Below are 12,616 nucleotides of genomic sequence, written 5' to 3' on the forward strand. Positions count from 1 at the left end.
TATATATATATATATATATATATATATATATATATATATATATAAACATATCTGTTGGGAAAATAAATTGAGATTTAATGGACAAGGTGGTGCCATAAATAGAAAAGGGAACTAAATAATGGACAAAACACAATCCACTTCTGTAATTATTTATTATAAAACACCTCATGTTGGAGATTCTGATGCACATACTCAAAAATCCTAGATTAAAGATCATGACTTTGGTTAGAGTAGCAGAATAAAATAATGTGAAGTTACATAGATTATAAATACCCTACAGATATAGGAACCTATTTTCATAAAAAAAAATATACAGAATCACGAACTTGGAGGAAACTTCTGTAAGCATCTGGTCTAATCTAAACCAGTTATGTAGAACTAATCTGATAATGTCACCCTAGTTTATTCTATAAAAAAATTTAACCATCAATAGTAATAGTGGTGTTAGCAAAGGTGCATTTGTTCTTCTTATAAAACCTGGAAACTATTTTGTGCACTAAGATATCAACACTCATTCACAGTACATTGATGTAGTATGGACTAGTGCGTAGAGAGCCCATCTTGGATTCAAGAAATCTATTTTGAAATCCAGCATTTTAAGACTATAAATTATTGACAAGTTGCCAATTCATATCAATGAAGGTAATTTCTATGATTTTAGATGGGTGAAATTATAGGTCTAGATAAAGAAAATGTTTTAAGGAAATTAATCACAATGAAAGGTATAGTATTGTACTTAGTATTTTGGTTTTGAATACTCTATATATGTATATGTATGTATATATAGTCAAATTGCAAGCATAATACATACAGAGATATGTGTATCATATGTATATCTAATATATATATATATATACATATATGCAAATGCTGATAGTTAAGTTTACCTTCCTAATTAGAGATTAGACTCATAACAAAATTTGCCATTATTCCTGAGGCGACAGTAATGGCAGATCTCCCAAAATATGGTGGCAAAAAGCCAATTTTAAATTAAAAATTAAAAATTGTCACAGGCAATCCCAAAGTGAGTAATTGACTGTTGGCTAGAGTTGTAATAGAAGAGACAGTGCAAATAATTTCATAGGCAGGTTATTCTGTATTAAATTCATTCTCAGAACAGGGAACTACCAATATTGTTTTAAAGAGAAGCATAAGTATAGAAATTATATTTTTTAAAATAAGTTTTATTGATATTTCCTTTTTTTATATTACCATAACATACTTTGTGTCCTTCCCGTCCCCAGAAAGTCATGCTTTATAAAAATAGGGGAAAAGAAAATAAAAACCAGCATAACTGATGAACACATTGAAAAAAATCTGAAAGTACATGTAATACCTCTGGACCTCCCATCTCATTAAAAGGATATGCTGGGGGTGTCTTCTCATATTTCTTATTTTGAGTTCCCTGTGATCATTATGATTTTGTCTTCATTTGCTTTTTTGAACATTGTTTTCTTGGCTCAGCTTACTTAAACTTTATCAGTTCATATAGACTTTTCCATGGTTCTATGAATTAATCACACATTATTTCTCACAGCACAGTAATATTCTGTTATATTCAGGTGCCACAATTTATTCAGCCATACCCCAATTGATGATTATCTACTTTGTGTTCCATTTTTAACATTCACAAAAGTACTGTAAATATTTTGGAATATATGAACACTTTATTCTTATCAGTGACTTCCTTGAGATAAACTGAATAAGGAAATATCTGGTCCAAAGTAGAGCTGGTAGTACAACCCCACTGCCAGAACTGTAAGAGATGGAGGAGGGGTGCTAGCTTTAGCTCAGGGTCAGTGCAGCATCAATTTTCAAGTTTTAGGGATTTAATTTTTTTTACCTTCTTTTAGATTCTAGGTGTCCTAAAGAATGGAAAAATGATGTTTTATTTTGTTTTTTTTTAATCTTTAATGCCAAATTTCTCTTTTGGAGTGGTTTGAAATGTTATAAGGAAATGGGAAAAAGTCTAGTCTGAATTTTTTTGTTCATGTGACCCAGAAGTTAGAAATTATATTTTAGTCTTATCTATAGATGATATACTTTGGAATTTTCTTATAAGTTTTGATGCCTAATTATTTATAAAATTATTTATTCTGTTTCCATTTCCTTTTCTTATAGGTTTCATATATACAGGAGAAATTGTACATCGAATGCTAACAGCCACACAGTACATAGCCCCTTTAATGGCAAATTTTGACCCTAGTGTATCCAGAAATTCAACCATCAGATATTTTGATAATGGTATGTATCTTCTTAATTTTGTCATTAATTTTGTCAATTTCAATAACAAATTTGATGAGAAAATTATGTTAATTTAAAAATATTTTGTTATGTCTATATTAATGTTTTTATAGAGGAAACATGAAAATAATATTCAGCGTTTGCTTCTCTTACACAGGGTGAAAGTATAATGCTGAAGAACATACTCTTTTATCAGCAATAAAGTTTTTTTGTGTGCCCTTCATCTTCTTGGAAAATTAGAGAGAACATCCTCTTCTAATGGAATCATTTATAATGAACTAAGCAATAGTACATAAAAATCCTATTGCTAAGAAATAATGTGCTACTATTTTAGTATTTGTAATTAGCTATTATAAGAAAGAAAAGATAAATAAGCTTATTTTGAGGGATTGATCTGAGCATCGATTCAAGACAAGATGTGGAAATTGTATAGTAATTCTCTATCGATATCTATATCTTTATAGGAGAGGGAGAGAGAAGATATATTCACATAGATGTGATATCTATACATACACACATTTGTATATGTGTTTGTGTCACATATAGAACTGTGTAAATGTTGATGTATACACTCATAGAAATAGTATCACTCAAGTTTGTAAACAGTCCCCTCCTCTCCAGGGTAAAAATGTTCTCCCATCTTTTGTGCATGATTTTGTGAAGCCCTGTTTCACCATTATTTTAATTAGAAGCTTTTTTAGGTATAAAAGGAGAGCTTCTTCCTGAGAAGCTATATACTAGAACTGATAGATAATTTGCTTATGAGCTAACTAGCATTAAAGTCCATGTCTGACATTGACTGGCAATAGGATTCTAGGTAAGGTGCTTAGAATATCTGTGCTCTGGTCAATTCTATAAGATTATAAATAGCAAAGCCAAACCCATCTTGATAGAGGTTTTCTCGTACAGAATTCCATTATACCCACATAATCCTAGGTCCAGTCAATTCTTATCCTAAACCTCTGTATCTAAGTACTCCCTTCAACCTATGAATGAAATGGATTGCCAATTTACCCCTTCATCCCTACCATCTAGTATCCCCACCTGTCAAGACACATGTTTCATTGTCATAACACCTCTTCCTACCCTCTCATCCCAATTTAGTTCTCTTCTACCCCTGACCATTGCCAACCATCTCTGCCCTGCCACCCACTGAAGTATTAGGAATCCATGCTTTATTCTGAGTACTTTTTTTCTCTCCTCTTTTTATTTTTTACTTTGTTCTAATAAGCTCAAACATGACTTTCTTCTGAAGAAATACTTAAAAATTAACAAGTGGAAACAGTATTACTACTACTAAAAATGATGACTAATGGATAAAAATTCGAAATTGAGGACTAATTGTTATTTGGTAAAAAATTGTTGGGAAAACTGGAAAGTAGTTTTGCAGAAATTAGACATAGACCAATAGCTTTTATACCATTTCCCAAGATAAGGTCACAATGGATAACAGACATAGTATAAAGAGAGATAGTATAAATAAATTATTATAACAGAGAATATGTGACTCATAAGATTTATGGATAAAATAATTTATGAATAAACTAGAGATAGAATGCATTATGAAATGTAAAATGGATAATTTTGAAGACATTAAATTATTTTTTAACAAATGAAATAAATGTAGCCAAAATTAGAAGGAATGCAATACATTGGGGAAATTTTATAGTTACTCATATAGAGGATGTATTAAAATATGTAGAGAATTTTGTCAAATATATGAAAATGAGCATTCTCAATTGATAAAATGGTCAAAAGATATGCAGTTTTTTGGATGATAAAAATGATGATGATGATAACTAGTATTTATGTAGCACTTTAAAGGCTTGCAAAGTGCATCATAGCTCTGTTTTTATCCTCACCATAACCCTGAGTGATAAGTATTGTTATCACTGTTACAGATGAGGAAATTGAGGCAGATAGAGGTTAACTGACAACCAGAGTCACACAACTAGTAAGTGTCTGAGGATGGATTTGAACATAGATGTTACTGATATCAAATCCAGTGTTCCATCCCCCTCACTATACATTCATTATTCTCTCGCCTCTGGCCAATCCTTCTTTGATAGCCCCTTCCTTAAAGAACCAGAGCAGGAGTCAGAGTACTTCTTAAATCTTCCTGATACTTCCAAATAAACACTTTTCTATCAAAAAAAATAAACTCCCTTTGCATAATTTCTGTTAAATTTCTAAATTATGTTCCTAGTGCTTAACACAATCCTTAGCTTTTAGAAGGCCCTTAATACATACTTACTAATTGAGTCAAAGAATCAAAGTAGCAAGCCCTCTGCACATAAAAAATCAATAATAATCATCTAGAAATATGTATTGTATGATAACATATACAATCTATGCCATAATATCTGCTTTCTTGGGGATGTGTAAAAGGGAGGAATGGAGGGGAGGGAAAGAATATATATCGCAAATGTCAAAAAGTATTGTTAAAAATTGTATTGATATGTAATCTTAATTTTTTAAAAATAATAATCATTTAATCTAGCACCTATATATCAATTTAATAAAAATTATCTAATCAATTACATATTTACCTTATTTTATTCTCACAACAACCTTGTGAGTCTATTTTTACCTTATTTTACCAATAAGGAAGTTTGGAGCAAGAGAAATTAAGGGACTTGTCTGTAGCCTCATTTATTGTGAAAATTAATGGTGAAAGCTTTAGTGACTTGCCTAGTCACTTAATAATAATAAGTGTCTGAAAAAAAACTATTTGAACTCAGTCCTTTTTGTTTCCAAATCCATAACTCTCTCTTCTATATCATCTACCTAATTAATGATCTTACCATATTCAAAAAGAGAGAATGCAACTTTTGACTCAGGTTGTCTACTTGGAGGCACTCACTAACTTTAACTGATACCCAATCATAACTCTGGGGTTAGCTACTCCAGTGATGTCTGCCACATTTTAATCTTAGAGAAGCAGTATTCTGAATGAAAGGATTACCTAACAATGGAAAGGTTCTCCAAAAACTCCTTTCAAACTCAAATTAAAAAATGACACAGTACAACCTAAACTTTAAGAAAGCCTCATTAGTGAAATCCAGAGCAATGTGAAATGGGTTTAATTACCATCTGAAAAAGCAAAGTTGATGAAAATGCATAGTGATGAGCCTATGAAATTCAGATGGATAGACAGCCTATTGAGCTAATTTGTAATTGTATTGACAAAATTATGAGGGCAAGGATTAATCAACTCACAAGGAATCTAAAGGAAGAAAGGGAAAAATACCAAAAGTATGGAAGATACTTCTGGTTTTATTTGAGAGGGGAAAAAGACAATCAAAAGAACGTTGATTATTGACACAGATGCCTAATTTTCCATTTGAATAAAAAATTATGAGTCAGCATGATGCAATTTTTGGATGATGATGATTACAATACTAGTTTCCTGCCTCTGCTACTTAATACCTGTGTGACATTCAACAAGTCACTTAACCTTTATTGCTCACAGTTTCTTCATCTGCAAAATGAGTGAGCTGAATTAGAAGTCTTCTGTGGTGCCTTCCAACTTAAAAACAATAATCTTATGATTCAATAATTCATTGACCCTTTTAAACTTGTTTACTTTTTTGTTTTTAATTTATTATTTAATTTTTATTATTATTTTCTAGATTAAATGTAGATACAATTTTAATAGTAGTTTTGATATTTTGTGATCCATGTTCTCTCCCTTCCTCCATCTCTTCCCCCTCCCTAAGATGGCAGGCAATATGATATAGGTTATAGATCTGTTTTCATGTAGTAAATATTTACATGTTCATCATGTTGTGAAAAAAGGCCCAAGCTGCTTCTATACCAAAAAAAAATCATGAACAAGTAAAGTGAAAAATGATATGCTTCAGTTTATATTCAGACTCTCTCAATTCCTTCTATGGTGGCAAATAGTCTTTTTTATCATGAGTGGCCCATTTCACATCTGCTATTTCTACTCTGCTAGTCTACTGACTTGGCATTTCTTGGGAAATCCATATACAAATCTGATCTCTTCCTTTTCTATTCTCATTCCTGAGGCCATGGAAGAAGATAGAAATCTGTATTACTTAAATATAGGACATGTTTAAGCTTTCCTCTAACCTGAACTGGCCCCATTTGGCTTTCTAGCAGTCTTTTATTCACCACTTAGTCTCATTTATACTCCCTACATCAACTATTCTAATTCTTTTTCTCATCCCACATCATACTTATTCTCAGCAAATGAACTCACTTTCCTTTTTGTTTTTTGAAAGAATGAGATAATTCAAAATAAACTCCTTTGTCTACCAAACTTCATATCTCAAAACTTCTGTGTCTTCTCCCACTTTTTCCAGTTTCTAAGGGAAAAAATGGTTCACTTCTTTGCCAAAGCTAAACCTTCCTTTGCTTAGCTATTTCATACCATTTCATTCTTGTTTCTCCCACAACTTTGCTCTATTGGTCTTACTATTTCTTTCTTGCTCTTTCTGTATCTCTTTTTTTATTGCCCCCTTTCTTTCTCTTTACAAATTTTTTCCTGTCTTTCCTACCTTACAAAATTTAAATATTTGCAAGGTTTCATGTATATTTTCCCACACAGACACATATACTTCATATTTTCATTTACACTCACTTATTTACTCTTTTGGTTCCTGATAACCAAACTATTTTCTTATGCCTTTTTCCTCCTTTGCTATGAAACATAAAGCAGAAATAGTCTTTATTCACCTCCCACACTTTATCACCCATTTTCTGTTCAATCCTCTGCAATGCCTTCTTTAATTAGATCTCTGCTAGGACTGCTATACAGTTGACCTTGCTTTCTTTCCACTCCTTCCCTTTTACTGTTATCAACGTGTTCTTTTAAAATAAAAATGGCTTCAGGTTATCAGTCTGACCACTGTTTCTTAGCTTACCTCCCATGTTCTTTTTTCCCCTTCCTCTCCCTAAGTGTTAAAATCCACAAAGTCATTGTCCTATTTTCTTCTTTTCCTTAAAAAAAATTCCCCTTTTCTGTGCTCCATAGATCACTTCTATGCAAATGAATCCCAGTCCTCTGTGTCTAACACCATGTTCTCCCCAACATTTAGTCTTCTCTTTTCAACTACTGGTGATTCAACATCTCCTTCCTTCATATTTCAAATTCAATATGCTAAGAACTAAAACAAATATTGCCAATAAAATTGAGAATTTTCTTGAATTATCTATTTATGTTGATAGCACCAACCTTCTCCTAGTCACTCAGGCTCAAAAATCAGGAGATTATCTTTCTCCCTGTGGCTCCATTCTTTCCAATCTAGTCTCTACATGACTGTCTAAGTCACAGTTGGCACATATGTTCATATTTATAGAGTTTTACATATGTGATGGCATCTAATCTTAACTTTATGTTATAGTTCTCCTGTCCTTAACACTCCTCATGGATGTTCTCTGTCCTCAAAAATAAATACTTTATATAATAATAATAATAATAAATATAATTTATATATTAAAAAGTAAATACTTTATTCTAGCATTCGATACTCTCTCAATCTTATTCAAAACCTACCTTTTTAGCTTTTTATATTTCCCATTTCATGCACTTTCTCTGAAAAACTAGAACACTATTCATTTACTTATGTCATTTTACGCTCCCCTACATAAAATACCTAAATGTTGTCCTTTGTGCCTGAAATCAACTATTCTTATCAATCCCTCTTTTACTTGAAAGCCAATTTCTTGTTTTACCTTTTCTGAAAATCTTTCCAAGCTAGAAATGTTTCCTCCTTATTCAAATCATTCACTTCTTTCTCTTATTTCTCATGTGCACATATATGATAAAATAAATTGCATTACAGCAATTTTATAGATTTTGTATCTATTTAAGGATGTTAGTAACCTGAGACCAAAGACTGTACACACATAGACACATGTGTGTACATATATGCACACAAAGATGTATGCATACATATATGTATACATTCATGTATATGTAGGAATGTAGGTAAGGGGTAGAGTAAATTTCATGGATTAGCTTAAAGAGGAAAAGAGGAGAATTTGGATACAAGCCCTGGGAGAGGATTCTGACAAAGAGAGAAGGATGTATATATATATATATATATATATATATATATATATGTATATATCCTTAGTATCTAGCACAGCTCCAATGTTGGTTGCTTAATATATCTCAACTGAATTTAATGTAATTGAGCAAATATATAAGTGGACCTTACAGGAATGATCAAACAAACCAACTAACAAATTTTTTTGGTAGTTAACGTGGGATGAAATGATACTGTCTGAATAGAAATAAAATATAGAAATATACCTAAAATTTTCCTCTAGTGATGATGAAATTGTAAATAGAAAATCAAAATAATTATTAGGACAGTGAGATTTTCATCTCTGATTTCAATTGAAGGATAATAATGTATGATTTAATAAAAGACAATAGAATGAATAATCAGAGCTCCTAGGTAGTAAGTACTAAAAAGCATAATTTTGTTTTCTTGACTATCTCATTATAAAATAACAGAATTCTGATAAAGAATTGAGACCATTTCCACGTGTATATTTATAGAAATGTTTAACAGGAGACTAATGTGATCAAGTAAAAATTGGGTTTAAATTAGAATGGGGGAGATAATTTCCATTTAAAACTCTAAAACTAAATAAAGTAGGAGATAATTAGAACATCCAAAGAAACACTATGGTAGAGAAGTCATAAATTAAGTTTCCTATCATAAAAAATGTGATCAGACCAGAAACTACTCCTATAGCTTACATAACAAGCTCCAGGATTTGAGATGAAACTAAAATTAAATGGAAATTTAGCACATGCATCTCAGTAGGATTTTCCAGCTGATACTTTGAAAACTTAATTTATGAATGCCATCATGAAAATGGAAAAGTCAATTATTTCCAAAAGAAATAGTTTCCATGGAAGTAAAGGAATGTGTATGTGTATCTGTAAGCATACCTACCCCTTCTATGACATCGTGTGGATATAACCATATGTGTGTATACACATATGTATGTATATTTGCATGAAATACACATATATGGGTATGTATATTTGTCTATATTTATGTTTATATAGTCTACCTATATTTTAAAATTGCAGAAATTCATGATAAAAGCATCACAGACAACTTTAAGATGAATCTAAAAGAAAAGAGAAATAAATTTACATGTTTGGATTATATTCTATGACTTGACCAGATGCAAAAATATACCAAAAAGATGCCCTATGGCTTATGGTTTCCTAATTTGATTTCTAACAGAGTCACTCAAGCAAACTATAGTCATTTTTGGAGACTTCAATTTGGACTCAGAATGATCACTAAGGCATGCTAAAGCAATAAATGTTGACTTCAATTGACCCATGTGATTTAATTTGTATCGAATGAAATTTATTTGTAGATTTGTAAAAGCAGTGAGAAGGTCTAACAGAAAGCAAGACCTATGTCTAGTGACACTAATACAATCTCTCAAGTCTGGCAGCTCCCACCCATTTAACCATAGATGTTTTTAACATAAAGGAAAAACAAATTAGGACTAATGTATGTAGGCCTAAAAGGAATAACATGAGGCTATTTTTTTTACTCTGGAACAAAAGTGATTTCAGGATTAAGATAGAGCTAAAGTGGACCAAACCTTGGAACAAAAATAAAAATAATTCAGCTGTCTATGAGATCATCTGTTTATCATCAAGAATATGGCTGAATACAGAACAGTTGACCCTTTCCAGTTCACACTATGTATTAGTCCTTAAATAATTGACAACTTGTTTTTGTAGGTGAAGAAAAGAAACGTAGTAGGGAGGATTTGATTTATTTAACATCTGAATCCAAGTGAATTATGAATAAGATGATCTCTGACAAAGCTATGGGAATGTTTGTGAACCCAGAAAGACTGGCAGGAACAGAAGGATGAGACAGAACATAACATATCTCTGTTGTGGGAAAGCAAGATCCTACATAGATATATCTGTATTTATAGATAGATATAAAAATATAGAGATACACACATACACTATATATTACATGTGCATAACTTTTTACATATATATATATATATATATATATATATATACACACACAAACTCATTTGAATCTCACAATAGGCCTGTGAAACACATGCTATTTTATCCGTATATTTTAAGTACAAAAAGTTAAAGACAGAAATTAAGTGACTTTACAAGGGTCACACAGAATGTAAATGTCTGAGACAAGATTCAGTTGAAATTATTCCTGTCTCAAAGTCCTTAGGCTCAACCACTGAACCACCTAGCTGCCTACCTGAGAAAAATAATGAGATCATTTTAGGATTTACTGAGTTTAAGATGTCTATGGGACATTTACTGAGTTTAAGATATGCAGTAGGTGCCCCCAAAATCATTAACATTGTTATTGCCCCAAATCAATTTAAGCATCATCTAGGACCTTGCCATAATGCGAAGTCTGGTTCCCTACAATATTGTTCTGAACTAGGAATTAATGATATCTAAATGAAGCTGCTAACTCATCTCTTTTTTTCTAGAAAATTACCATTTTATTCCCAATATTAAAGAATAGAATTTAAATGTGCAAGAGTCATACTACAAGAAGATCCATTGAGTACAACATTCCTTATGAAGTTGTTTGGAGAAAACAATGCTAAACAAATTGCACAAATATTTGGCTTTTAATATAAAAGCAATTTATCTGTAGTATACAACTTTTATTGTTGTGCTAACCAGTGGCTCAAAATACCATAGACTTTTGTGTGTTTAGATGTCATTCTCCAGTTTTATGTATTGCTCTCTTATTGCCATATTCCTTCCTTAAGGAATACTGAGAGCAAGTTTCTTCTTTACTGATTCTCTAGGAACTGTATTTCCTTCCCTTTGTAACCTCAGACCTTACACAGTGACTGGTACGGAATAAATATTTATTGACTGAATACTGGCATCATATCTTCTACTTCTTCTAGAGTCCAAAATGATAGGACATGAATTAGAAAAGCAGAAAAATGCATAAATAAATATACAGCCCTAAAGAAGTTTTCTTGCATTGCCAGTAGCTCTTTTCTCTCTATTTATACTCTTTGGGAGCTTGATAATTCATTTATTCATTTGACAAACATTTCTCAAGTGCTCACTGTGTGTGATGAATGTACTGTTCTTGGAGCTAGAAGAGAAGGAAGGATAATAATTTAGAGGTGTGTTTCCCATTAAGACGAGGATGTCTCTTCTAATGTAAGTCACATTTATTTAGAGTTTTACCCAAGCATAAAGTCCTAAATATAGTGATACATGCCTGTAATTCCAGCTTCAGGGGAAGCTGAGGCTGTTAAAGGTCTTAAGCATGGAATTCAAAAGCAGTAATTATTGATGCTCTTGTTGGAAAATCTATGACACTTGTGCAGGAGGGGGCTGCTCCCTTCCCCTTCATCCAGTGCGCCTGAGAACATTTCTCCCATCATCACCCTCCCCCTTACCCCACAAAGAGGAAAGAGAAAGCCCTCTCATTGGGCTGTTGTACAGAGGGGTAGATGAAGTAAGGAATGTCTTCAGGGAGTGTAGAGAAGGGGAGGGGACTGACCAGAGCACTCCTCTCCCCTCCAGCTCTGCCTCCTGTGAGCCATTGACCTTACCTCCTGTGAGCTCTCATTGCACTGCTGGGCAGAGAGGCAGACAATATGAAAAAATGTCATCAGGCATGGTGGGGAGGGAGAAGGGAGCAACTCGGCCCCAGTCTCTCTGCCTTTCTAGTAATGAACTCTGGGGGTGGAGAATGGGGAGGGAGAGTGGCCAAGTGCCCATAGAGAATGCTCCACATGCCGTCTTTGGCACCTGTGCCGTAGGTTCATCATCATTGTCCTCTATGATAAGTAATATCCGTATTATTTGCATTCTACACACGAAACAGCTTTACTTTTAAGAGGTTAAGTAACTAGCAAAAAGTGGCACAACTGCTGAGTAAAAGAAATAGTATTTAAACTTTTTTTAACCACAGGCTCAGTGTCTCCTTTCTTTGTGCCATACTTGTATAATAAAATTAAATTATCATTTGAAAGTATTGGCTTTTAATTAATAGGGAATAGAGGAGAATGATATTTTAAAATTTTAATGAAGGTCAATTAACATGGACACCCATTAAGTCAACCCTCTCATGATATTATACAATGAAAATTTTAGACTAATTTAATATTTTATGAGCTTGGGCTCCTATAATGTTTATGATTTACTTATGGGTAATTCTACATCATATTTGTATACTTTCATGCTCCATAATTATATTGTTATAGGTGTTCTATCCACAGATTCATAGAATGACTCCTGACATTTTAATAGATGCTGTTTATGCTTTTCTATGGCTATTTTCATTAGCTTCTAGAACTGTCTCCATACTTCTTAAGTTAATTACTTAATGAC

At 32.4% G+C, this 12,616-nt stretch overlaps 1 protein-coding gene across 3 annotated transcripts in view; it reads left to right on the forward strand.

The window, feature by feature from the left end:
* The window catches only part of PLXDC2 (plexin domain containing 2), a 490,294-nt gene that overhangs the window by 337,198 nt on the left and 140,480 nt on the right, over positions 1 to 12,616 (forward strand). For all 3 annotated transcript variants that reach the window (XM_044678167.1, XM_044678168.1, XM_044678169.1), the window contains one exon: positions 2,122 to 2,244. In XM_044678167.1, the coding sequence (XP_044534102.1) occupies positions 2,122 to 2,244 (123 nt within the window). The remainder of the gene's footprint in view (positions 1 to 2,121; positions 2,245 to 12,616) is intronic.

Source organism: Gracilinanus agilis, chromosome 5 (genome assembly GCF_016433145.1).
Source record: "Gracilinanus agilis isolate LMUSP501 chromosome 5, AgileGrace, whole genome shotgun sequence".
Taxonomy (NCBI): domain Eukaryota; kingdom Metazoa; phylum Chordata; class Mammalia; order Didelphimorphia; family Didelphidae; genus Gracilinanus; species Gracilinanus agilis.